General features: G+C 39.9%; 1 protein-coding gene across 5 annotated transcripts; it reads left to right on the forward strand.

Annotated features, from left to right (window-relative positions):
• Positions 1-529: 529 nt before the first annotated feature.
• On the forward strand, positions 530-26,573 carry LOC123743796 (uncharacterized). 5 transcript variants are annotated; one of them, XM_045722384.1, is made up of 13 exons: positions 530-680; positions 1,048-1,109; positions 1,647-1,807; positions 2,002-2,130; positions 2,278-2,389; positions 2,482-2,548; positions 2,645-2,691; positions 14,773-14,954; positions 15,095-15,208; positions 22,260-22,546; positions 22,994-23,092; positions 25,875-25,953; positions 26,311-26,573. In XM_045722384.1, the coding sequence occupies exons 1-13, from the start codon at positions 673-675 to the stop codon at positions 26,320-26,322; spliced, it is 1,359 nt and encodes a 452-aa protein (XP_045578340.1). In that variant the 5' UTR covers positions 530-672; the 3' UTR covers positions 26,323-26,573. The 5 variants fall into 5 exon arrangements, with proteins under 5 accessions (XP_045578340.1, XP_045578342.1, XP_045578341.1 ...); XM_045722386.1 differs by having other exon boundaries at positions 530-649; XM_045722385.1 differs by having other exon boundaries at positions 532-680; positions 1,659-1,807.
• The last annotated feature ends 965 nt before the right edge of the window (positions 26,574-27,538 follow it).

Raw genomic sequence — 27,538 nt, forward strand, 5'->3', positions numbered from 1 at the left:
TTCTTTGTACATTAACATGCACTATAATATGTAAGTGTGATACAGCGAGAGAGCGAGTGTGTGACCTTACTTAAGGTTAGTGCGTGTCTGAGGGGTTTGCTCTGTGTCTTCTGTCAGAACAGGAGATGTGTTGTTAGAACTAGCAGGATGTTGATGTGATTCTAGTCTGTCAGAACAGGAGATGTGTTGTTAGAACTAGCAGGATGTTGATGTGATTCTAGTCTGTCAGAACAGGAGATGTGTTGTTAGAACTAGCAGGATGTTGATGTGATTCTAGTCTGTCAGAACAGGAGATGTGTTGTTAGAACTAGCAGGATGTTGATGTGATTCTAGTCTGTCAGAACAGGAGATGTGTTGTTAGAACTAGCAGGATGTTGATGTGATTCTAGTCTGACTGATAATGAGAGTGGGCAGGGCTGAGGCTTTTAGGACACAACCACTAGTGTAGAGAGGACGATATGGGCTGGTTGCTGTTCTGCAGTACCATATCATTTCCTCATCTCTTCTCCTCACGTCATCTGAATTCACTCCTCCTCCTCCTCAACAGTGACTAATCCAAGCCAGAAGCAGGTAGAAAAGAGCAGATGCTCTGAGCTATCCTACCAGGACCAAGCTACTACTACTGTCACAGTGTTACTGGCTAGCTCAGGTACTCTCAACATTCTCTGATCTATGTACAGGTAATGTACTATGTTACAGATGGAGCTGCTCTCTTATGTCATGTTAACTTATGTCACTTAAAAGTTGTGTTATGTTTTGTCATGTTATGCAATGTCATTTTAAATTAAGTTATGTTAAATGCATAATGTACGATTCTAGCGCAATGACTGGAAGTCTACAGGTACATTTGCAATGCTACCGTACCTGGAGACTTCACAGTCATTGTGCTAATGCTAGATAGCATTTGCTCGTGAAACAACCACTACCTTCCTTCATAATGCACACAGAGACGTTAAAATGGTATTCATGATCCCTTTAACACTATTAAAGGTTATTAAATGTAAAGCTAAGTTGTTATGTAATATAATATCATTGTTTCCTCTGTAGATCGGTTGGTAGAATGTCTCTGCTGCTTTGTTGGGCAGTGATGGCTCTGCACCTCGCAACAGGCAAATATAAAAGTTGAAACTTGAAATGAAACAGTGTGTGTGTAAATAGTTTAATTCAATGATAAAGAACACCCTCTGTGTTCTGTAATTAAAAAACCATGTAACCTTTATTTAACTAGGCAGGTCAGGTAACTCTTTATCCACAATATAGCAGGTGGTGTAAAGCCATAACACATACGTTTTTCCAGTATCAGACTTTGATTGATAATGTCAAAGGCCACACTGAAGTCTAACAAAACAGCTCCCACAATCTTTTTATCATGATTTTCACTCAGCCAATCATCAACCATTTTTGTAAGCGTCGTACATGTTCAATGTCCACCTCTATAAGCATGCTGAAAGTCTGTTGTCAATTTGTTAACTGTAAAATTGCATTGTATCTGGTCAAACACAACTCTAAATGCTATAAAGTATTTGAGGTGCTACTTGATCTAGTTTATTTTGCACTTTTGGGATTATTCCATTAATTGCTTTAATGTACCAGGTAAACTAAGTCAACCACAGCTCTTTAACAGTACATACTGTCGGTGTGTGTAGTTGTTGTTCCAGGGGTGGATGCTGCCTCGGGGGTGGTGAACACTACAGAGGAGGAGGTGGAAGGGGTGGACTCCCAGTCACCATGCCCAGCCGGGTGGCATCAGAATGAGCATCGCTGCTTCTCCTTCTACCCCGTCTGGGCCACCTGGGCCACTGCAGAGGTAACACTTGTAACAGGGAGAGACAATTACTAATTACTACTACTATTTCACAACCATTGATACTTCAAGACTAGCAAGCACACATTTACATCAGGAAATGTCCATTTCTAGCCTGCATTGATCTTTGCTCCCTGAGGTACTGCCTGGGCTTTAGCTCAGCGGGCTAACACAGTGTTTTCTGGGTGTCCCTCTAGTCGTACTGCTCCCAGCACAGAGGGAACCTGGTGTCGGTTCACAGCCCTGGTCAACAGATGTTTGTCCAGGATCTGGTCAGGAGACACACAGACCAGCCGGTCTGGATAGGAGGCTACGACGCAGCTCAGGTAAACTGGGTCAATAATTCATCAGTCAGTCAGTCTGTCAATCAATCTGTCAAATGTCTACAGGTTACACAGGCAAAAGCTCAATGTACTTTCTGTTTAAAAACAAAAAGCAGTGGAATCAATCAATCAATGTTTTTCTGTGATAAGGAGGGGATGTGGCTGTGGAGTGACGGCTCAGCTGTTGACCGTTTTTACTGGGAGGAGGATGAGCCCAGTAACTCTGGACAGGGGGAGAACTGTATGGAGCTACACACAGGAGGTACACACACACACACACACACACACACACACACACACACTCTGAGCACATTGAAATAACTGAAGTGTGATTTGTTGTTGCCTTGACAACAGGTGGGCAGGGCTGGAATGATGTGTCCTGTGGAGAGCTGAGGTTCTATGTGTGTTCTATGGAGACAAGGTAGCAGGACAACACTGTCTTGTATCTGGACATGTTCTTACAGAGACCATATTAACACTAAATTACATTCATGTATTTTTTTTCATTTTCTTTTAGATCTGGTTTAGCAGGAATGCAAAGTCAGAAGAAAGCACACGAGAGAGGTAGGCTTTCCTTGGCCCATTGCCTAGGCTAGACAATATGTTTATTGTGTTACAGGTACAGTTCCTTGTTGAATGGCACTCTGACATTTAGAAGATGATTAATGACACTTGTGAACGCATTGCCCTTTAACACTTTAAAACGTGTTGACCAGTCTGGAATTGTTTTTAAACTATTAAGCTTTTTGTCCTCCTAGAAAATCTCTTCCTCTTTAATAGGATATCTTCAACATTCTAAAGTTCCCTTTATTTAACCTCTTACATCAAGACGTTCCGCTAGCGGAACACCTGCTCCAATATCCAATGATAGGCGTGGCGCGAATTACAAATTCCTCAAAAATACAAAAACAGATTTACTATTACAAAAGTTTGATTACCTTTGTTGTCTTCGTCAGAATGCACTCCCAGGACTGCTACTTCAATAACAAATGTTGGTTTGGTCCAAAATAATCCATCGTTATATCCAAATAGCGGCGTTTTGTTCGTGCGTTCCAGACACTATCCGAAATGGTAAATCAGGTTTACGAGCATGGCGCAATTCGTGACAAAAAAATTCTAAATATTCCATTACCGTACTTCGAAGCATGTCAACCGCTGTTTAAAATCCATTTTTATGCCATTTTTCTCGTAAAAAAAAGCGATAATATTCCGACCGGGAATCTACTTTTAGCTAAACAGAGGAAAGAAACAAAGCTTTCGGTCGACGCGGGCACGAGCCTGTGTCTCACAGTACTGTAACCAGCCACTACCCAAACGCGCTACTTTTTTTCAGCCAGAGCCTGCAAAGCCACGATTCAGCTTTTTGCCGCCTTCTGAGAGCCCATGTGAGCCGTAGGAAGTGTCACGTAACAGCAGAGATCCTTTGTAATGTATAGAGATGGCAAAGAAGGCCAAGAAATGGTCAGACAGGGTACTTCCTGTACAGAATCTTCTCAGGTTTTGACCTGCCATTTGAGTTCTTTTATACTCACAGACACCATTCAAACAGTTCTAGAAACTTTGGAGTGTTTCCTATCCAAAGCCAATAATTATATGCATATTCTAGTTACTGGGCAGGAGTAGTAACCAGATTAAATCGGGTACGTTTTTTATCCAGCCGTGTCAATACTGCCCCCTAGCCCTAACAGGTTTAAAATAACTTTACTGGGTAATCACACTTTGCGATAAAAGGGGATGCGATACTCAGAAAAATAGGCTACCGTTACAGGTCAGCGCCATCTTGGAACAATCACATATCAAATCTAGTCTTGTATACTATTGTCAATAATCCCTTACCTTTGATTATCTTCATCAGAAAGCACTTCTAGGAATCCCAGGTCCACAACAAATGTATTTTCGTTCGAAAAAGTTAATCCTTTATGTTCCAATAGCTTATTCTTGTTAACGCGTTCTGAAGGCTGCACCAAAAGTTCCGTCGTGCGCGGGACTCCACCTTCGAAAAAATGCATTTTTTTTTATTTAGGTTCGTTCAAACATGTCAAACGTTGTATAACATAAATCTTTAGGCCCTTTTTCAACCAGAGCTCCAATAAGATTCAAGGGGGACGATTGCATTGTGTTTCAAAACTTTTCGAAAGGGGAGGGTAGCCAGGGGCGCCGGCGTCATAATGGTGATGGCCCTCTCCGTGTGACCACGTTCCACTGCGTCTCATTCATTCAGTTTTCACAGTAGAAGGCTCAAATCACTTTGTAAAGACTGGGGACATCTAGTGGAAGCAATAGGAAGTGCTCAATGAACCATTGCTCACTGTGTGATTTACAGGCAAACTGATGAAGTGGAGTCCGCAATTCAGAATTCCCCTTCCTGTTACGATCGGTCTCGGGGTTTTGACTGCCATATGAGTTCTGTTATAATCACAGACACCATTCAAACAGTTTTAGAAACTTTAGAGTGTTTTCTATCCACAAGTATTAATTATATGCATATCCTAGCTTCTGAGTTTGAGTAGGAGGCCGTTTAAAATGGGCACAAATATTTTTCAAAAATCGCTGTAGCGCCCCTATCCTAGGCGAACGACAAGAGGTTAAGATTTATCTGTGCTGCTTTGTATGGTTTTAAATGCCTATGTGCTTGTCTGTGTAAATAGTCATATCTCTTCCTAGCGAATTTACCAAACATAAACTTAAAATCAAAACTAAAATACATGCCAATGGAGCCGATAGTCTCTCCATGAATTAATATCCTAAAGCTAAGCGAATCGAACTAAATTCTCTTACTATCTTCTCCTCCTGGCCTCCCTCTTTTCTTACTGCTACTCCCAACCCTCAAGGTTTCAGCAGTGAGGATGAGGACTTCTCCGTCTGCCCTTCCTTCTATCTGTCTGTCGCTCTTTCTCATAACAGTCAGTATAACATATGGGTTGTTTCCAAATATTGACTAAATGTCTCACTGTCTCCCTGGTTGCACTCCTGGATTTAAAAAAAAATCTACATGTAGTTTTATCAAGATTATTGCATAATTAAGTACGTTTATCTGTTACTCTCAATGATCCTGGATCACAGATGTCATATAACCCTGTCCTGTTAGCTTAGAATATGTCCTAAATACTTGACATAAGTCTACCATTACTAAACTTTTCTTGCTAAGATTATAGCCTTATTCCACAACAAAATATAATAATACTATTATATAAATACCACCGCCTTGTTGTGTTAAATCTCTTCCACTGAATTCAACAACAGCTGACTACCTAAGGGAATATAAACTTGGCTAGATAATGTACAGGAATACTACTACTGGTCAAAAGATATTCAAATAACATAATCCGATCAAAATGACTAATCTGAACAATTCCACAAAGAAAAATCATTGTACCCTTATCGTCATTCTGCCTTATCATTGGTTCAAATTACCAATATGTCTAAGAACTTTAATCTCCATCATCTTTTTCAGTTATACAAATTTCCTTTAAAATTAGTATTACAAATGACCTTAAATTCACCATCCAAATGGCTTTTCAATGGGGCTGATCAGACTACAAAGGGAAGCCATTATAGAGGTCAAGAGTCATACCACCCCTTCACAGAACTGTTTCTTACTTTATTAGACAAATTAAAGAAAAACCTTCAAAATATGTAAAATATGTAGAAAATGTTATCTCAGGTTCCCAGAACATTTCCCTTATCCAAAGACTTCACGTGTTTAATTAAAACTCATTAAACAAAACTTCAACGATTCCATGTGTGTGTAACTTCTAAGATTCCATATGTGTGTATACCCCTAAATCCTGTCCCTAGGAATTTCAAACGCTCCTTTTTCCAGAAAATACAACCACTTGGTCAGCATTTCATCATACTACACCGATTCAGAAACCCAAACTTTGACTACAAACAAAACCTAATGATACTTATAATTCCATTGTACTCCCCCCAATCATTAGTTTTAATCTACATCAATGTATGTGTATGCTTAATTGAACATGCGCCCTTAGACATAATTATCCTGGTATCATTACTAGACCAATGTCCAACAAATATGTGATAGCTTTTTCGCCTTTGGATTGTTCCTGTTACCCCACTAAATGAAACTAAATTCGGTCGCAAATGTAGTACATTTCTCAGCGTAAGGAATCAGCAATATTTAATCCCAGGTATTTAATAAAAATGTTGTTTGAGACGTGTTCTCCCATGTCTCCTTTAACATACTTCAGTTGACTTCCATCCGTCCTGGAGGAAAGAATCCTACTCAAACACATTAGACAATAAAATGTTTAATTAAGTGAAATCAACACCAAAAATAAACAATAAACAATAAGCAAACCCACAACCCTTTTCCAGCAATCAAATCACTTCAACCTGTTGCATAAATTTAGTAAAAACAATGAATGATCTGCCTTCTGTCTGTTCAGGGTCTGAAGTTCCAATGTATGCAGATGATACATTGATCAATGCATGCAATTTTAACAAATAACCTACACAAGAACCCACTACTGTAATGGTTCAGATGACAAAGTTGCTCAGAGACTCATGTTTGCATCTCAATAAAAAAAAATACAAATAAAAAAAACCCACAAAACACAGTCTGCATGTTTCTCACAAAGAAAACAACTGATGCCTCTGAGACAGAAGTCTATGTATCAGGGGGAAAGTTCCACGTGATATCTGATTTTAAGTTCCACGGCCTCATACTTGATTCTAACCTCTCTTTTAAAAAGCAAATGAAAAAGGTAATTCAAATAACCAAATGCAACCTAGCTAATTTCCAAAACATATGAAATTGTTTTACTACAGAGGTACCAAAACTATACTTCAAGTGCTCAGAGCGAGTGACGTCACCGATTGAAACGCTATTAGCGCGCACCAGCGCGGTTACACTCACCCCCCTTACAAAGAGCGCGTCCTCGCGTTAGCGTGCGACTCTACATCCTACAGGAATGCGCACGCCGGCAAGGCACACGCACAACTGTGATTAATTTGCACTGTTCCTGCGAAATAAAATTAACTCAACCTGCAATTCACTTTACTGACCTGACATTGTTTCACGTAATGGAAAAAGATTTTAAGGTTAGAATACATTCACTTCTTGTTCAATCCACTGGTATTACTTAACAATCAAACCAAGAATCAATAACCAGAAACTATCACAGAGTTTTTACGATTTGCAAGCGTCCCACCCAGGGAGGTTAATGTAGCTAACTTCCCACTGTTGAATTAACTGCTATAGAACTAGTTTAATGTAGCTAACTTCCCACTGTTGAATTAACTGCTATATAACTAGTTTAATGTAGCTAACTTCCCACTGTTGAATTAACTGCTATAGAACTAGTTTAATGTAGCTAACTTCCCACTGTTGAATTAACTGCTATAGAACTAGTTTAATGTAGCTAACTTCCCACTGTTGAATTAACTGCTATAGAACTAGTTTAATGTAGCTAACTTCCCACTGTTGAATTAACTGCTATAGAACTAGTTTAATGTAGCTAACTTCCCACTGTTGAATTAACTGCTATATAACTAGTTTAATGTAGCTAACTTCCTACTGTTGAATTAACTGCTATAGAACTAGTTTAATGTAGCTAACTTCCTACTGTTGAATTAACTGCTATAGAACTAGTTTAATGTAGCTAACTTCCTACTGTTGAATTAACTGCTATAGAACTAGTTTAATGTAGCTAACTTCCCACTGTTGAATTAACTGCTATATAACTAGTTTAATGTAGCTAACTTCCCACTGTTGAATTAACTGCTATAGAACTAGTTTAATGTAGCTAACTTCCCACTGTTGAATTAACTGCTATAGAACTAGTTTAATGTAGCTAACTTCCCACTGTTGAATTAACTGCTATAGAACTAGTTTAATGTAGCTAACTTCCCACTGTTGAATCAACTGCTATAGAACTAGTTTAATGTAGCTAACTTCCTACTGTTGAATTAACTGCTATAGAACTAGTTTAATGTAGCTAACTTCCTACTGTTGAATTAACTGCTATATAACTAGTTTAATGTAGCTAACTTCCTACTGTTGAATTAACTGCTATAGAACTAGTTTAATGTAGCTAACTTCCCACTGTTGAATTAACTGCTATAGAACTAGTTTAATGTAGCTAACTTCCCACTGTTGAATTAACTGCTATAGAACTAGTTTAATGTAGCTAACTTCCCACTGTTGAATTAACTGCTATAGAACTAGTTTAATGTAGCTAACTTCCCACTGTTGAATTAACTGCTATAGAACTAGTTTAATGTAGCTAACTTCCCACTGTTGAATTAACTGCTATAGAACTAGTTTAATGTAGCTAACTTCCCACTGTTGAATTAACTGCTATAGAACTAGTTTAATGTAGCTAACTTCCCACTGTTGAATTAACTGCTATAGAACTAGTTTAATGTAGCTAACTTCCTACTGTTGAATTAACTGCTATAGAACTAGTTTAATGTAGCTAACTTCCCACTGTTGAATTAACTGCTATAGAACTAGTTTAATGTAGCTAACTTCCCACTGTTGAATTAACTGCTATAGAACTAGTTTAATGTAGCTAACTTCCCACTGTTGAATTAACTGCTATAGAACTAGTTTAATGTAGCTAACTTCCCACTGTTGAATTAACTGCTATAGAACTAGTTTAATGTAGCTAACTTCCCACTGTTGAATTAACTGCTATAGAACTAGTTTAATGTAGCTAACTTCCCACTGTTGAATTAACTGCTATAGAACTAGTTTAATGTAGCTAACTTCCCACTGTTGAATTAACTGCTATAGAACTAGTTTAATGTAGCTAACTTCCCACTGTTGAATTAACTGCATCAACTAGTTTAATGTAGCTAACTTCCCACTGTTGAATTAACTGCTATAGAACTAGTTTAATGTAGCTAACTTCCTACTGTTGAATTAACTGCTATAGAACTAGTTTAATGTAGCTAACATCCCACTGTTGAATTAACTGCTATATAACTAGTTTAATGTAGCTAACTTCCCACTGTTGAATTAACTGCTATAGAACTAGTTTAATGTAGCTAACTTCCCACTGTTGAATTAACTGCTATAGAACTAGTTTAATGTAGCTAACTTCCCACTGTTGAATTAACTGCTATAGAACTAGTTTAATGTAGCTAACATCCCACTGTTGAATTAACTGCTATAGAACTAGTTTAATGTAGCTAACTTCCCACTGTTGAATTAACTGCTATAGAACTAGTTTAATGTAGCTAACTTCCCACTGTTGAATTAACTGCTATATAACTAGTTTAATGTAGCTAACTTCCCACTGTTGAATTAACTGCTATAGAACTAGTTTAATGTAGCTAACTTCCTACTGTTGAATTAACTGCTATAGAACTAGTTTAATGTAGCTAACTTCCTACTGTTGAATTAACTGCTATAGAACTAGTTTAATGTAGCTAACTTCCTACTGTTGAATTAACTGCTATAGAACTAGTTTAATGTAGCTACCTTCCCACTGTTGAATTAACTGCTATAGAACTAGTTTAATGTAGCTAACTTCCCACTGTTGAATTAACTGCTATAGAACTAGTTTAATGTAGCTAACTTCCCACTGTTGAATTAACTGCTATAGAACTAGTTTAATGTAGCTAACTTCCCACTGTTGAATTAACTGCTATAGAACTAGTTTAATGTAGCTAACATCCTACTGTTGAATTAACTGCTATAGAACTAGTTTAATGTAGCTAACTTCCTACTGTTGAATTAACTGCTATAGAACTAGTTTAATGTAGCTAACTTCCCACTGTTGAATTAACTGCTATAGAACTAGTTTAATGTAGCTAACTTCCCACTGTTGAATTAACTGCATCAACTAGTTTAATGTAGCTAACTTCCCAGTGTTGAATTAACTGCTATAGAACTAGTTTAATGTAGCTAACTTCCCACTGTTGAATTAACTGCTATAGAACTAGTTTAATGTAGCTAACTTCCCACTGTTGAATTAACTGCTATAGAACTAGTTTAATGTAGCTAACTTCCCACTGTTGAATTAACTGCTATAGAACTAGTTTAATGTAGCTAACTTCCCACTGTTGAATTAACTGCTATAGAACTAGTTTAATGTAGCTAACTTCCCACTGTTGAATTAACTGCTATAGAACTAGTTTAATGTAGCTAACTTCCCACTGTTGAATTAACTGCTATAGAACTAGTTTAATGTAGCTAACTTCCTACTGTTGAATTAACTGCTATAGAACTAGTTTAATGTAGCTAACTTCCCACTGTTGAATTAACTGCTATAGAACTAGTTTAATGTAGCTAACTTCCCACTGTTGAATTAACTGCTATAGAACTTTTAGAATGTTCTAATTAAGACTGATTATGCATTATGCTAATTTTAACATCTCTAACCCACTTACCTGTGGTAGCAGTTCTACAGGAAGAGAGAGACTGCAGATTCTTTCAAACAACAATTTTATAAGATTTGCAAAAATGAAGCAATCAACCATCACCAAGAATTGTTCAGTTGAAAACTTAACAAACGTAGTCGGGTCTCTGCTTTTATAGAAGAATACATCATTCTTGTGTCCGTGGCAGTTAGCAGATAGTGTGTAAAAGGTCATTAGTTGTCTGTGCAGATTGAAGATAGTCCGAGGGCTCAACCGTCTAACTGCATTCAGAACAACAACAAAAAATGAAATAAAATATAATGTTATTGGTCACATGCAGATGTTATTGTGGGTGTAGCGAAATGCGTGTGCTTCTTGTTCCGACAGTACAGCAATATCTAACATTTATCTACCACTACTATCTACCAATATCTAACAAGTAATATCTAACATTTATCTACCACTACTAATATCGACCATTATCTACCAATATCTAACAAGTAATATCTAACATTTATCTACCACTACTAATATATACCAATATCTAACATTTATCTACCAATATCTAACACGTAATATCTAACATTTATCTACCACTACTAATATCTACCAATATCTAACAAGTAATATCTAACATTTATCTACTACTACTAATATCTAACATTTATCTACTACTACTAATATCTAACATTTATCTACCACTACTAATATCTAACAAGTAATATCTAACATTTATCTACTAATATCTATCTACTCGTACTACCCACTGAACGCTACTATCAACTATTTCTTCAACAGTCACTCCCTCTACTAAACCAGCCAAATAAAATGTAACACTAACAAACTTCTAAACTACTTCCATTAGATGCACCATATCCCTGTGGATCAGTTGGTAGAGCATGGTGTTTGCAATGGTGTTTGCAACGCCAGGGTTGTGGGTTCGATTCCCATGGGGGGCCAATACAGGAAATAAAGAAATAAAAATGTATGAAATGAAATGTATGCATTCACTACTGTAAGTTGCTCTGGATAAGAGCATCTGCTAAATGACGTAAATGTAATCATATTTCCTCCCTAAATAATATCCTAAAACTTTTCTAATTCCTTATGAGTGGAAGTGTAGTAGTCTGACTATAGTTGTTAGTGATGAAATATGTGACCTAACTGCCCCACACTCCAAAGTAATAAGATTCACATAGTAGTCCATCAAAGTAAACAGACCAGATATTGGTGTATTTGTTATTATTTTTGACTATATTTCATTACTTTGCTTAAATAAAGCGTTTTAACATTTGTTCCACTGCCACAACAATACTTGTTGAGTTAAAGCAACCCCACAGGTTACCTTCATGGAAAATGACTATCTAGTTACTTATTTTCTTACTCACATTGGTGCTATTTTCACAAGTATGTGTGGAATTTTCAGAACTCTTAGTACAAAACTCCAAACTGGTAACAGTTGCAATGCAGCCAGTCTTCTATTCAAAACCTTTTTATAGAGCATCCATTTTTGTTTGGAGACATCTCTCAGTACACAACCATTGATCCAAAATATATGTTTACAGTAAAATACAATGAGAACATTGATTTAATCACCAAAACATAATGACATTTTCTCAACTTAGGGAGTAAACATTATTTATAATAATGTCACATGGCGAAAATCAAATCTCTCTGAAATGAAAATGGATGGCCCTCCCTTCAGCAAAATATATTTTCCGCTTGAAAATAAAAAAAAACTGAGGCAAGCTATTTCACCCCCTGGAGTTGATTGACGCACCGGTCCATCAATTGAAGTTACATAACAAAAAAAATCACATCAAACACTCTGGCTTTCTTAAAGCATTCTATTCATCAGCAAGCTGACCAGACTGTTGTAGATAGTGGCAGAGCCTGTTATTTAGAATGCAGCAATACAATTTACACACAGTGCTAATGGGACCAATCCCTCTATGGTTCAATGTGATTTTAGGGTCCTTTTTGGAGGATTTTTGGAACGGCTTGATTATGGATTTGTACTAAACAGAAGGAATAATGCCTGTCTCAAAACACGCCTGGAAGAGTTCAAATAGTATATGGAATAGTCTTTGGGAAATTAAGACATAAATGTATTGTTCCGATATCATTACAACATAGGTGTACTGTAATCAGATGATACAAATTAAATGAATGAATGAAAGAAACAAGGTTTAGCAGGCGTTAGTTAGCATCAAGCCTGTCTGGAGCATTTGGCCATAGGTTCTCATCCACATCACAGTAAATGCACCTGGTGAAAAACATTTTTGGAATTGCAAATAGAAGCCTGATATAGTTTTTATTATTTTCTACATTGTAGAATAATAGTGAAGACATCAAAACTATGAAGTAACACATATGGAATCATGTAGTAAGCAAAAAAGTATTAAGCAAATCCAAATATATTTTAGATTCTTCTAAGTAGCCACCCTTTGCATTGATGACAGCTTTGCAAACTCTTGGAATTCTCTTAACCAGCTTCACCTGGAATGCTTTTCCAACATTCTTGAAGGAGTTCCCACATGTGCTGGGCACTTGTCTGCTTTTCCTTAAATCTGCGGTCCAACTCATCCCAAATCATCTCAATTGGGTTGAGGTCAGGTAATTGTGGAGGCCAGGTTATCTGATGCAGCACTCTATCACTCTCCTTCTTGGTCAAATAGCCCTTACACAGCCTGGAGGTGTGTTGGGTCATTATTGTCCCACTAAGTTCACACCAGGGATGGAGCATCGCTGCAGAATTATATGGTAGCCATGCTGGTTGAGTTTGCCTTGAATTCAAAATAAATCACTGACAGTGTCACCAGCAAAGCAACCCCACACCATCACACCTCCTCCTTCATGGTGGGAACCACACATGCGGAGATCATCCATTCACCTACTCTGCGTCTCAGATACAAGGCGGTTGGAATCAAAAATTGGGGCTCATCAGAACAAACAACAGATTTCCACCGGTCTAATGTCCATTGCTCGTGTTTCTTGGCCCAAGCAAGTCTCTTCTTATTGGTGTCCTTTAGTAGTGGTTTCTTTGCAGCAATTCGTCCATGGAGGCCTGATTCACTCAGTCTCCTCTGAACAGTTGATGTTGAGATGTGTCTGTTACTTGAGCTCTGTGAAACATTTATTTGGGCTGCAATTTCTGAGGCTGGTAACTCTAATGAACTTATCCTCTGCAGCAGAGGTAACTCTGGGTCTTCCTTTCCTGTGGCGGTCCTCATGGGAGCCAGTTTCATCACAGAGCTTGATGCTTTTTGCGACTGCACTTGAAGAAACTTTCAAAGTTCTTGAAATGTTCCACATTGACTGACCTTCATGTCTTAAAGTAATGACTGACTGTCGTTTTTCTTTGCTTATTTGAGCTGTTCTTTCCATAATATGGACTTGGTCTTTTACCAAATAGGGCTATCTTCTGTATAGCAGCCCTACCTTGTCACAACACAACTGATTGGCTCAAACGCATTAAAAAGGAAAGACATTCCACAAATTAACGTTTAACATGGCACACCTGTTAATTATAATGCATTCCAGGTGACTACCTCATGAAGCTGAATGCCAAGAGTGTGCAAAACTGTCATCAAGACAAAGGGTGGCTACTTTGAAGAATCTCAAATATCAAATATATTTTGATTTGTTTAACACTTTTTTGGTTACTACATGATTCAATATGTGTTATTTCTTAGTTTAGATGTTTTCACTATTATTATACAATGTGTAAAATAGTAAAAATAAAGAAAATCCCTGGAATGAGTAGGTGTGTCTAAACTTTTGACTGGTACTGTAGTTCTGGATTGATATCATTAAATGTATTTCATTGTATTTATGTATCGTGTCTTGTGTGGCTTAATTAGTATGAGCATGGCACTAGCAACACCAGAGTTGTGGGTTTTGATTCCCACTGGGGTCACATACCAAAACTTTGGATAAAGCACCTGCTACATGAATGGCATATATTAGAGTGATAGTAAAATGTATTTTAACAAATGAGAAGAGAATCATATCTTAAGTAAAGTGAGGGTTGCATTGTGAAAAGCAATTTCTTTATATGAACATGTATTGCAATGTGAAACATGTATTTCTAGATGAAACACTACGTTTTGGTGAAAAAGTGTCTGTATGATTTTGTGTGTTGTAATAGTCAATTGAAAATGTACTCAGAGTTTTGAAACAACTGTCTTTTTGATGATCTGTTTTGGATTTTGTACTAATCGTTGCTAAAATGTACCACATACTTGTGAAAACTGCACCAAAGCAATACAAACAAAAATATATTTCTCTCTCTCTCTCCCCTCCCTCCCCCAGAGCTGGTTGAAGAGGTGAGTATTTATGACGTCCTGTGGGAGACCAGTGAGAGAGTAGCAGATGAGACCCTCGACACCGCCTTCCTCAGAGGGATGTATTCCAGACGTCTGCCTGCCCACTGCTATGCTGACTTCTGCCACCAGGAGCTGCTATACCTGGACAGAGTCATCACCATGCTGCAGGTGACAAGAAAATAAATTTAATAGAACGAATATCATAAAGTTTTACTTACTATGACTGTGATACGTGGTTGTCATCGCTAGCTATCTTAAGATAAGTTGCTCTGTGTGTGTAAATGTGTGTATGCGTGTGTGCGAGCCAGGTGCTGATCAGAACAGTCCAGGGTCCTCCAGACATCATGCAGTTTCTCCAGAGAACACATCAACGCTACCAGGAGTCTCTGAAGGAGGCCCAGAACCAAACTCCACCACACCTGGTAAGAAGCTGTTATAACAATCACCCTTAATATATAATTTAAGATAATATATCTAATTATACAATTTAAAATAATATATCTAATTATACATTTTAAGATAATATATCTAAATATACAATTTAAGAAAATATATCTTAATATACAATTTAAGATAATATATATTAAAAAAATAATTTAAGAGGACTTAAAAGCAACTGGAACGTAGATGATTTATCAATTTAATAAACCTACCATAAATGTTTTCAATGACCCTTATTTAACCTTTTTGTTTTGGTTAAATTCAAGTTTAATTTTGGTTACCCAAGTTTTGGTGTATGTAGACACACCGCCAAAAGGTAAATCAATAATATCTTCTATCTTTTCCCTTTTTGACTCCCTTTAGATCATTCAGTTCAGTTCATAGTCTTTTAGCGTTACAATTATATTTCCCTAAATTGGAATTTAGTTTGTTTATAGCTAGGTTTCCAGCCAATTGGTGACAGATTTTCATGGGAATATTATAAAATCTTCATATAATCAATATGCCATTTCAGAGATTCCTTTAAGAAAATTTGGTGCCGGACAACATGATAGGGAAGATTTTAATTTACCAGATATTTGAGAAACCCATATGCATTCAGATCCAACCTGGTGCTGCCAGAGGGATGTTGGCCAAATGAGCCACATTTACGTTGTAACGGCTGTCTACGGAAGAAGTGGACCAAAATGCGGCGGAGTTAGGGTTCGTCATTTTTAATGTTACGAACACTATGCAATTAACAAAACAACAAAACTGACAGCCAACACAGTCCTGTCAGGTGCAACAACAGTGACAAGCACAATTACCCACACCACACAACGGAAACGTAGGCAACTTATGTGTGACTCCCAATCAACCACAACCCTCTACAGCTGTGCTTGATTGGAAGTCACACGGCCAAAATTAAATGAAACAATAAAACACTCACTCCCTTCTGCCACGTCCTGACCCAACTACACCCTCTACTGGTCAGGACGTGACAGTACCCCCCTCAAGGTGCAGACCCCGGGATGCACCTAAAAAAAGGAAAACACAAAAAAAATCCCCAACAAAAAGGAACACCTAAACAATAAGGGAGGGAAGGGAGGGTGGCTGCCGTCACCGACGGCACTGTGCTACACCCTCCCTCCCCAACCCACCTATCCTGGAGGTGGCTCAGGTGCAGGACGTGGACCTCGCTCCACCTTCGGCGTCGCCCACTCTGTTGGCGCCGATCGCTGCGCCGGGCAGACGGGCCACTCGGGCTGACCCTGGCAGACGGACCACTCGGGCTGGGCCGGAAGGCATGCGGGCCACTCGGGCTGGGCCGGAAGGCATGCGGGCCACTCGGGCTGGGCCGGAAGGCATGCGGGCCACTCGGGCTGGGCCGGAAGGCATGCGGGCCACTCGGGCTGGACCGGAGGGCAGGAGGACCACTCGGGCTGATCCTGACAGGCCGGGCACCCTGGCAGATCAGGGCAGGCGGGCAACTCTGGCAGAACAGGGCAGTCCGGCCACTCTGGCAGAACAGGGCAGTCCGGCCACTCTGGCAGAACAGGGCAGTCCGGCCACTCTGGCAGAACAGGGCAGTCCGGCCACTCTGGCAGAACAGGGCAGTCTGGCCACTCCGACGACTGTTGACTGGCGGGCAGCTCCGACGACTGTTGACTGGCGGGCAGCTCCGACTCAGGATTCACCAGGCTGGGGAGACATAACGGAGGCCTGGCTTGAGGAGGTGGCACAGGAGTGACCAGGGTGGAGAGACCCACTGGAGGACCGGTCCGTGGAGGAGACACGGGCTTGACCAGGATAGGGAGATCCACTGGAGGACTGTCCGTGGAGGAGACACGGGCTTGACCAGGATAGGGAGACCCACTGGAGGACTGGTCTGTGGAGGAGACACGGGTTTGACCAGGATAGGGAGACCCACTGGAGGACTGGTCCGTGGAGGAGGCACGGGCTTGACCAGGATAGGAAGACATGCAGGAGGCTTGGTTCTGGGCGTAGGTACAGGATGTGCAGGGCTGGGAAGACATGCAGGAGGCCTGTTTCTGGGCGCAGGCACAGTCTTTACCAGACAACCAGCACGCACCTCAGGACGAGTATGGAGAGCTGCCTCAGGTGACATCATACCCACGACACGCTCATTAGGGCGAATACCGTACTTTATGCACCACACTAGCAGCTCTCTCATCTCTCTCTCTCCTAATTTTCCCATTAACCCCGTCACAGTCTCTGTCTCATATCCCTCGCTCACCTCCAATGTCATCCCGACTGGCTCTGGTTCCGACCTCAGCTCCACCGACTGTCCCGTGTGCCCCCCCCAAAAAAAATTATTGGGGCTGCCTCTCGCGCTTCCTAGCCAACCGTGTTCCAGCGTAACATTCCCGATGGTTCCTCTGTCCAGCTGCCTCCACTCTCCTGAGTGCCTCCACCTGTTCCCATGGGAGGCGATCCCTTCCGGCCAGGATCTCTTCCCAGGTGTAGGCTCCCTTGCCGTCCAGGACGTCCTCCCATGTCCATTGTTCCCTTTTTCTCTCCTGTGGCTTCCTCCTCTTCTGCTGCTTGGTCCTTTGGTGGGTGGTTCTGTAACGGCTGTCTATGGAAGAAGTGGACCAAAATGCGGCGGAGTTAGGGTTCGTCATTTTTAATGTTACGAACACCATACAATTCACAAAACAACAAAACTGACAGCCAACACAGTCCTGTCAGGTGCAACAACAGTGACAAGCACAATTACCCACACCACACAACGGAAACGTAGGCAACTTATGTGTGACTCCCAATCAACCACAACCCTCTACAGCTGTGCTTGATTGGAAGTCACACGGCCAAAATTAAATGAAACAATAAAACACTCACTCCCTTCTGCCACGTCCTGACCCAACTACACCCTCTACTGGTCAGGACGTGACATACGTGCCCTAAAAAACTGCTATAATAAATTACAAAACACTATTACATTTGTTTCCATGTGTAGTATACACAAAACTTTATAGACATTTTCTTTATTGGTCTTTAGGCTACTTCCCTAAAACAACAATTGTCCACTATAGGACAATTGCATACTGCAGTTGAAGTTGGAAGTTTACATACGCCACCAAGGTTGGAGTCATTAAAACTCATTTTTCAACCACTCCACAAATTTCTTGTTAACAAACTATAGTTTTGGCAAATTGGTAAGGACATCTACTTTGTACATGACACAATTAATTTTTCCAACAATTGTTTACAGACAGATTATTTCACTTATAATTCACTGTATCACAATTCCAGTGGGTCAGAAGTTTACATACACTAAGTCAGTCCTTCTCATATAGTGGGGCGCGCCCCCCTGGAGGACCTCGAGGCGATGCCAGGGGGAACATGCTTTTTTTGCCGCAGGGAGTAGGGTTTTTTGCACCGAACAAGAGCACGCAGCACAGAGCAGGAGATATGAAGTGCAGATAACAAACCCTTAAGAGACACCATGGAAAAATATTTAACAGGGATGAAAAGAAAGGCGGAGAGAGACGGAGATAATGAGACAAACGTAAGTCTCCCGAAAGCTAAGACGAGGAAATATGACGAAGCGTATGTAGCGCTTGGCTTCACTGTGACTACGGTGGGAGACGAGGAAAGACCGGTATGTTTACTGTGTCTAAAAATGTTGGTAGCGGACAGCATGAAGCCAAATAAATTAAGGCGTCACTTAAAGACATTTCACCCCAATCACACTGATAAGCCGCTTGAGTTTTTTTCAGCGAAAACGTGCCGAATATTGCCAACAATCGTCCCGCTTTGTGAATGCTACTTCAGTAAACCAGCGAGCACTGTTAGCATCATATAAGGTGGCGTACCAAATTGCTCAGTGCAAAAACCCCACTCCATAGCAGAGGAGCTGATACTGCCTGCAGCATTAGACATGGTCTCTGTCATGCTGGATGACGCAAGTGCTGCAAAAATAAAAACTATCCCTCTGTCCAATGACACTGTCGCCAGACGTATAAATAACATTGCTAACGATCTTAAAGAACAGCTGGTAGATAAACTCAAAGACAAACGTTTTACCTTACAGTGAAGCAACTGACAGCAACAAAGACTGTTTGTTTATTGCTTATGTACGTTTTGACATGACAAACTCCCGGTGTGAGGATCTACTTTTTTGTAAATATGTCAGAGACAGAGCCACAGCTGAAGAGCTATTCAAAATGCTGGACTGCTATCTGTGAGGAGATGGGAGCTGAACATCAAGCTGTGCTGTTTCACAGTGAAGCAAGGTGGCTGTCACGAGGAAAAGTCTTGTCCCGAGTTTTTGAGCTCAGAGAGCAGATAAGAATGTTTTCGGAGCAGGAACACAAGTATGACCTCGCAGAAAAATGTAGTGATGAGAACTTCCTGCCAAACTGGCCTACCTGAGTGACATATTTGGAAAGCTAAATGAACTAAATCTACTGCTTCAAGGGAAAGATAAACACCTCCCTCAGGTCACAGACAAGATCAGCTCTTTCACTCGAAAGCTTGCAATGTGGGGCAGGCGACTTGATGAAGGAAATACTGATTCATTCGAGAACCTGCATGAATTTGTTGACACTACTGACTATGATGCCACCTCAGTGATTCCAGAAATTAAGGAGCATATTTCATCACTGATGGGATTCTTTAATCTAACCACACTGTCCGATTTCAAAAAGGCTTTACAACGAAAGCAAAACATTAGATTATGTCAGGAGAGTACCCTGCCAAAAATAATCACACAGCCATTTTCAAAGCATGCATATATGTCACAAAAACCAAAACCACAGCTAAATGCAGCACTAACCTTTGATGATCTTCATCAGATGACACTCCTAGGACATTATATTATACAATACATGCATGTTTTGTTCAATCAAGTTCATATTTATATCAAAAAACAGCTTTTTACTTTAGCATGTGATGTTCAGAACTAGCATACCCACCGCAAACTTCCGGTGAATTTACTAAATTACTCACGATTAATGTTCACAAAATACATAACAATTATTTTAAGAATTATAGATACAGAACTCCTTTATGCAATCGCGGTGTCAGATTTTAAAATTGCTTTTAGGCGAAAGCACATTTTGCAATATTCTGAGTAGATAGCCTGGCCATCACGGCTAGCTAATTTGACACCCACCAAGTTTGGCCCTCAACAAACTCAGATTTACTATTAGAAAAAGTGGATTACCTTTGCTGTTCTTCGTCAGAATGCACTCCCAGGACTTCTACTTCAACAACAAATGTTGTTTTGGTTCGAAATATTCCATATTTATATTGAAATAGCTCCGTTTTGTTCGTGCGTTGAGGTCAGTATCCAAAGGGTGACGCGCGGGCATATTTCGTGCCCAAAAAATTCAAAATATTCCATTACCGTACTTCGAAGCATGTCAAACGCTGTTTAAAATCAATTTTTATGCGATTTTTCTCATGAAATAGCGATAATTTTCCAACCGGGCGACGTTGTATTCGTTCAAAGAGAGAAAGAAAAAAATGTAGTCCTCTCGTGCACGCGCGCTCCAGTGTCAGTGTTCCCAGCCTGACCACTCACAAACACTGCTGTTTTTCGCCCAGAGACTGCAGAGCTCTCATTCCACTTTCTGGCGCCTTCATAGAGCCAATTGAAGCCTTAGAAAATGTCACGTTACAGCAGAGATGCTGTATTTTTGATAGAGATGCCCAATAAAGGTCAACAAATTGTCAGACAGGGCACTTCCTGCATGGTATCTTCTCAGGTTTTGGCCTGCCATATGAGTTCTGTTATACTCACAGACACCATTCAAACAGTTTTAGAAAATGTAGAGTGTTTTCTATCCAAATCTACTAATTATATGCATATTCCCATTTCTGGGTAAGAGTAGTAACCAGTTTAAATCGGGTACGTTTTTTATCCGGCCGTGAAAATACTGCCCCCTAGCCCCAACAGGTTAACACTTTTTTGGTTACTACATGATTCCATATGTGTTATTTCATAGTTTTGATGTCTTCTCTATTATTCTACAATGTAGAAAATAGTACAAATAAAGAAAAACCCTTGAACGAGTAGATGTGTCAACTTTTTACTGGTACTGTATGTATAGACATATATTATTTAGATATATATATATATACATACATACATACATACATACATACATACAGTTGAAGTCGGAGGTTTACATACACCTTAGCTAAATACATTTAAACTCAGTTTTTCACAATTCCTGACATTTAATCCTAATGAAAATTCCCTGTCTTAGGTCAGTTAGGATCACCACTTTATTTTAAGAATGTCAAATGTCACAATAATAGTAAAGAGAATGATTTATTTCAGCTTTTATTTCTCCTCTGAACAGTTGATGTTCTGATGTGTCTGTTATTTGAACTCTGAAGAATTTATTTGGGCTGCAATCTGAGGCTGGTAACTCTAATAAAGTTATCCTCTGCAGCAGAGATATATCTGGGTCTGTAGATAGCTCCACACTGATCTGGTACTGGTACTCCCTGTATATAGATCCATTCTTGTTTATTGTATTTTATTCCTCCTTTTACTTTCATTTCTGTTATTATGTTTTAACTGTGGATCATTGGGAATGCTCTTAAGCATTTCACGGTAAAGTCAACACCAGTTGATTTCAGAGCCTGTAACAAAATAAAATGTAAATTAGATTTTGCTTCTCCTTTTACTCCTCCTCCATATCCTCCTCCTCATTCTTCTCCTCTACTTCCATCTCCTCCTCCTCTTCCTCATCCTCTACCTCCATCTCCTCTTCCTCCTCCTCCTCCTCTTCCTCCTCCTCTACTTCCATCTCCTCCTCCTCTTCCTCCATCTCCTCCCCTCATTCTTCTCCTCTACCTCCATCTCCTCCTCCTCGTCCTGCTCCATATCCTCTTCCTCCTCATTCTTCTCCTCTACCTCCATCTCCTCCTCCTCCTCCTCCTCCTCCACCTGCCTACAGAACCGGTCCTCCATCCAGCCCTCTGCAGCCGTGTTTCAGTACCTTCACACCTTCCATAACCACATAGTAAACTCCCTGTCTCTCTTCCTCCTCCTCCTCCTCCTCCTGCCTACAGAACCTGTCCTCCATCCAGCCCTCTGCAGCCGTGCGTCAGTACCTCCAGAGCTTCCATGACATTGTGAATGAGGAGCCCATCTACTGGCTGGTGTCTCTGCTGCCCAGAGCCCTGCTAAGACCTTTCCTGGCAAAGAACCTGCCCCTGGGAGAGAGGACCAGACCAGGCCCCAGGCCCTGCCTCTACCCCGGGCTAAACCTCTTCCCATGCCCCTGCTACCAGTTGGGGGAAGAAGACATGAAGTCAGACCAGAGGAACCAGAAGGACGAGTCAGGGACATATTACAGGTATATTGAGGATATTATAATGTATTACAACTGATACAATATAATGTATGCTGATTGATATTGATGATATGAGGTATGCTGATTGATATTTATGATATGAGGTATGCTGATTGATATTGATGATATGAGGTATGCTGATTGATATTGATGATATGAGGTATGCTGATTGATATTGATGATATGAGGTATGCTGATTGATATTGATGATATCAGGTATGCTGATTGATATTGATGATATGAGGTATGCTGATTGATATTGATGATATGAGGTATGCTGATTGATATTGATGATATGAGGTATGCTGATTGATATTGATGATATGAGGTATCTTGAGGTTTATAGCCTATGGAAGTTTATAGTGTCTCAAGTCCACGTTGTTGTGTTTAATCTTGTCAAGTGTGGTGATATTGTGGAGTGACTCTTTTCTAACCTGTTTCTCTCTCCAGGCCTCTACTGGAGAAGTACCAGGATGTGATAGATGTCTATAAGGCTGTCAACATCTTCAGAGTCCAGATGATCAACGAGAAGGCTCTATTCACCTCAAGGTGCAGTTAGCCTATCCAAGTCTACAGTTAGCATGATCCTGCTAACTAGGTTTACAGTTAGCCAGATCCTGCTATCTAATTCTACAGTTAGCCTGGTCCTGCTATCTAATTCTACAGTTAGCCTGGTCCTGCTATCTATTTCTACAGTTAGCCTGGTCCTGCTAACTAAGTTTACAGTTAGCCTGGTCCTGCTGACTAAGTTTACAGTTATCCATGTCCTGTTTTCTAAGTCTACAGTTAGCTTGGTCCAGCTAAACAAGTCTTGCCAGGTCTCCCTCTCAAAACAGGCTCTCAACCCTACGGATCTCTTTAGCCTGGGCACCAATCTATTTTGTGATAACATTCTACTCCTTGTCAACATAATTTGGTATATGACATGGAGTACAAGAAGTGTAATCCCAACTAGCGCATTTGGTTTATTGAAAGTTGTGGGAACATGCATGTTTGGTTTACCATTGGTTCTAGGGAGGAAGTCATAACTTTACTGACTGGTAAAACGGAGCGTTTTTTAAACATTCTGAAAACAGAAGTGAAAACTTAGCCTGTTCTGGGAACATTAAGTTTAAGGTTGCAGGGAGGTTTCTGAGAACGTCTTACTATGCTTCCAGGGAGGTTCAGAGAACGTCTAACTATGGCTCCAGGGACGTTTCTGAAAACATCTAACTATGGCTCCAGGGACGTTCTGAGAACGTCTTACTATGATTCCAGGGAGGTTCTGAGAACGTCTTACTATGGTTCCAGGGACGTTCTGAGAACGTCTTACTATGGTTCCAGGGACGTTCTGAGAACGTCTTACTATGCTTACAGAGAGGTTCTGAGAACGTCTAACTATGGCTCCAGGGAGGTTCTGAGAACGTTCCCTGAAAGTTTTCCTGGGAGTTTTTTTTAACGCTCAGAGACAGAATTATAGGTTATTTTTACTTTTTTTTAAACTTCCTTAAAACCTTCACTGAATGTTTCAATAATACTTTTAATAACAGTGTTATCTTTTTTGGCTTAACTTTTTTAAAGTCCAAGCACAAATAGGACAAGGGGCTCAACTTTATGAGCTAGCTGGGATGTTAGCACAAAACAGGTCTGGATTTCAGGCTCTCAGTGAAACACTACAGTAGAACACGTGTATCACATTAACCAGGTGATCTCTGTATTAACCTCTTATGGCTAGGGGGCAGTATTTTCATGGCTGGATAAAAAAACGTACCCGATTTAATCTGGTTACTAATCCTACCCAGTAACTAGAATATGCATATACTTATTATATATGGATAGAAAACACCCTAAAGTTTCTAAAACTGTTTGAATGGTGTCTGTGAGTATAACAGAACTCAAATGGCAGGTCAAAACCTGAGAGATTCCTTTACAGGAAGTGGCCTGTCTGACCATTTCTGGAACTTCTTTGCCATCTCTATCTTTTACTAAGGATCTCTGCTCTAACGTGACACTTCCTACGTCGTCCATAGGCGCTCAGAGCCCGGGAAAAACCTGAATGTCGTCATCCCAGCCCCAGGCTGAAACACATTATCGCCTTTCTCAAGTGGCCTATCAAGGTACTCTGGGCTTAGGCGCGTGACCTGGTCGCCCCCGTCTTTGTGATTTTTTTTCCTCTGTTTGCCGAAAAGGAGATTCCCGGTCGGAATATTATCGCTTTTCTACGAGAAAAATTGCATAAAAATTGATTTTAAACAGCGGTTGACATGCTTCGAAGTACGGTAATGTTATATTTAGATTTTTTTGTCACGAATTGCGCCATGCGCACGACCCTTCTTTACCATTTCGGATAGTGTCTGGAACGCACGAACAAAACGCCGCTATTCGGATATAACGATGGATTATTTTGGACCAAACCAACATTTGTTATTGAAGTAGCAGTCCTGGGAGTGCATTCTGACGAAGACAACAAAGGTAATGAAACTTTTGTAATAGTAAATCGGAGTTTGATCAGGGCTAAACTTGGTCGGTGTCTAAATGGCTAGCCGTGATGGCTGGGCTATCTACTGAGAATATTGCAAAATGTGCTTTCACCGAAAAGCTATTTTAAAATCGGACATATCGAGTGCATAGAGGAGTTCTGTATCTATAATTCTTAAAATAATTGTTATTCTTTTTGTGAACGTTTATCGTGAGTAATTTAGTAAATTCACCGGATGTGTGCGGGGGGTATGCTAGTTCTGAACGTCACATGCTAATGTAAAAAGCTGGTTTTTGATATAAATATGAACTTGATTGAACAAAACATGCATGCATTGTATAACATAATGTCCTAGGGTTGTCATCTGATGAAGATCATCAAAGGTTAGTGCTGCATTTAGCTGTGGTTTTGTTTTTTGTGACATTATATGCTACCTTGAAAAATGGGTGTCTGATTATTTCTGGCTTGGTACTCTGCTGACATAATCTAATGTTTTGCTTTCGCTGTAAAGCCTTTTTGAAATCGGACAGTGTGGTTAGATAAAGGAGAGTCTTGTCTTTAAAATGCTGTGAAATAGTCATATGTTTGAAAAATTGAAGTTTTTGTATTTTTGAGGAATTTGTAATTCGCGCCACGCCCATCATTGGATATTGGAGCAGGTGTTCCGCTAGCGGAACGTCTAGATGTAAGAGGTTAATGTTAAATACCTCTGTGATGTTCATCTCTGTATTACTAGCTGGCAGCGTAATATAACTGACGTCATATATAATGTTGTCTCCAGCTGGAGTGTCCTAATACTTTTAATATCAAATAAATTCTATAAATCAATGAATATCTGATGTAATCTAATCCGTCTGTGTAATATTATCCTAGTTGGTTTCCCACTGGTGACGAGGAGGAAGTGGAGGATCAACCCAACCTGTGGTCTGTGGAGTCTGGACCTGACGTTAGCGTGAGTGACGTATTTACTTATGACATGTTTATCTTGTATTGAAATCAGTCGAGGATTGTGTACGACTGATAATGTGACTGTTTTTCTTTTCAACATTTACTTGTATTTTCTAACACACTGACCCTCTCCCAAAACAGTTATTCTTTGCAAAACTCCCAATTTAGACCAGCCCACTGGGCTTAATAATGGACCAGCCCATCTGGCCCCAAACTATCCTATGGCCAGTCAGTATTTGGTTCGTAGTGACTCTATCGAGACAGCTATGTCATGAGAGCCTTTCAGATAAGATGTGTTATCGTTCTTTGGTCTTGTTTGTCCTGTCCCTTAAATCTGTTTGTTTCTGTCTCTCTTCTCTAGGTGAAGTTGTAGCAGTGCAGCTGTAGAATACAGGGAGCTGTGTGTGTTTGGCTGTGTGTGTTGGCTTTCACACTGGGCAGGACTGTTCCTCTTGTCAGACATATTCCAATATGACTCTATGTTTGAAACTTCTCCCAAACAACTACTGTTTAAACTGTATTAATGCAATAACAGAATGAATGAACACATCTAATAATTGTCAACAAAGGAGCTACAATAAAATAAAAAACATTTAGATAATAAAATCAAAGAATGAAACTGTGTGAACTGTAAAACGGTATTTTCTTATGGATATTGCATTATGAATATTACAGTTTGCTGTGCTCTTCCACAATCAGAAGAATTGCTCTGGCTAGCAAATAAACAGATGGTATTGCTTCCAAGAATTGACCAATCAGAAAAAGCTAAGGTTGCCCGACTGGCACTTGGCCAATATTTCAATTCTCCATTGTATAAACTATTGTATTTTTCCTGTGTTCATGTTTTATATTCATGTTGGATCCACAGATTTTAAACAATTAGACAATAGTTGTCCTTATCACGCCTAATTTCTGTGTCTTTAATTATTTCCTGGATTTACAAGCAAAACAACTTGGCTAACATTATGGTTTCTATGTAAACCTGTTCTTAAATGAATAGATCAAACCCTTTCTCTTTGGGAAGTACCAAACGTAACTCCTGTTAACACTTTCACCCTTCTGGGTATAACGTGTGAAGTTCCAATCCTGACGAGTGGACTGAGAAAAATAGAGGGTTTTATATCAGAATTTATGGTCTGGATGACGATGACAGATTTACATGGCGAGGATAGTTAGAAACCTGATGTTTTCTCCTGTCAGATTTACATGGTGAGGAGCGAGGATAGTTAGAAACCTGATGTTTTCTCCTGTCAGATTTACATGGTGAGGATAGTTAGAAACCTGATGTTTTCTCCTGTCAGATTTACATGGTGAGGAGTGAGGATAGTTAGAAACCTGATGTTTTCTCCTGTCAGATTTACATGGTGAGGAGTGAGGATAGTTAGAAACCTGATGTTTTCTCCTGTCAGATTTACATGGTGAGGAGCGAGGATAGTTAGAAACCAGATGTTTTCTCCTGACAGATTTACATAGTAAGAAAAATTAAGCATAAAATCAATGGTTCTAGAGTGAATACAGCAGCTGATGTCAGGATTCCATTCCAGGTCGGCGTCTGTGAGTGTGTCATTGTTGGTAGAACATGAGCTCCG

The sequence above is a fragment of the Salmo salar genome, chromosome ssa07, assembly GCF_905237065.1.
Source record: "Salmo salar chromosome ssa07, Ssal_v3.1, whole genome shotgun sequence".
NCBI classification, from domain to species: domain Eukaryota; kingdom Metazoa; phylum Chordata; class Actinopteri; order Salmoniformes; family Salmonidae; genus Salmo; species Salmo salar.

What these genes read in the sequence shown, in the direction of transcription:
- LOC123743796 (XM_045722384.1), top strand. An exon ending in GTGTGTTCTATGGAGACAAG is followed by an intron (nt 2,549 to 2,644) that starts GTAGCAGGACAA and finishes ATTTTCTTTTAG; the next exon opens with ATCTGGTTTAGCAGGAATGC. An exon ending in GAGTCATCACCATGCTGCAG is followed by an intron (nt 14,955 to 15,094) that starts GTGACAAGAAAA and finishes TGTGCGAGCCAG; the next exon opens with GTGCTGATCAGAACAGTCCA.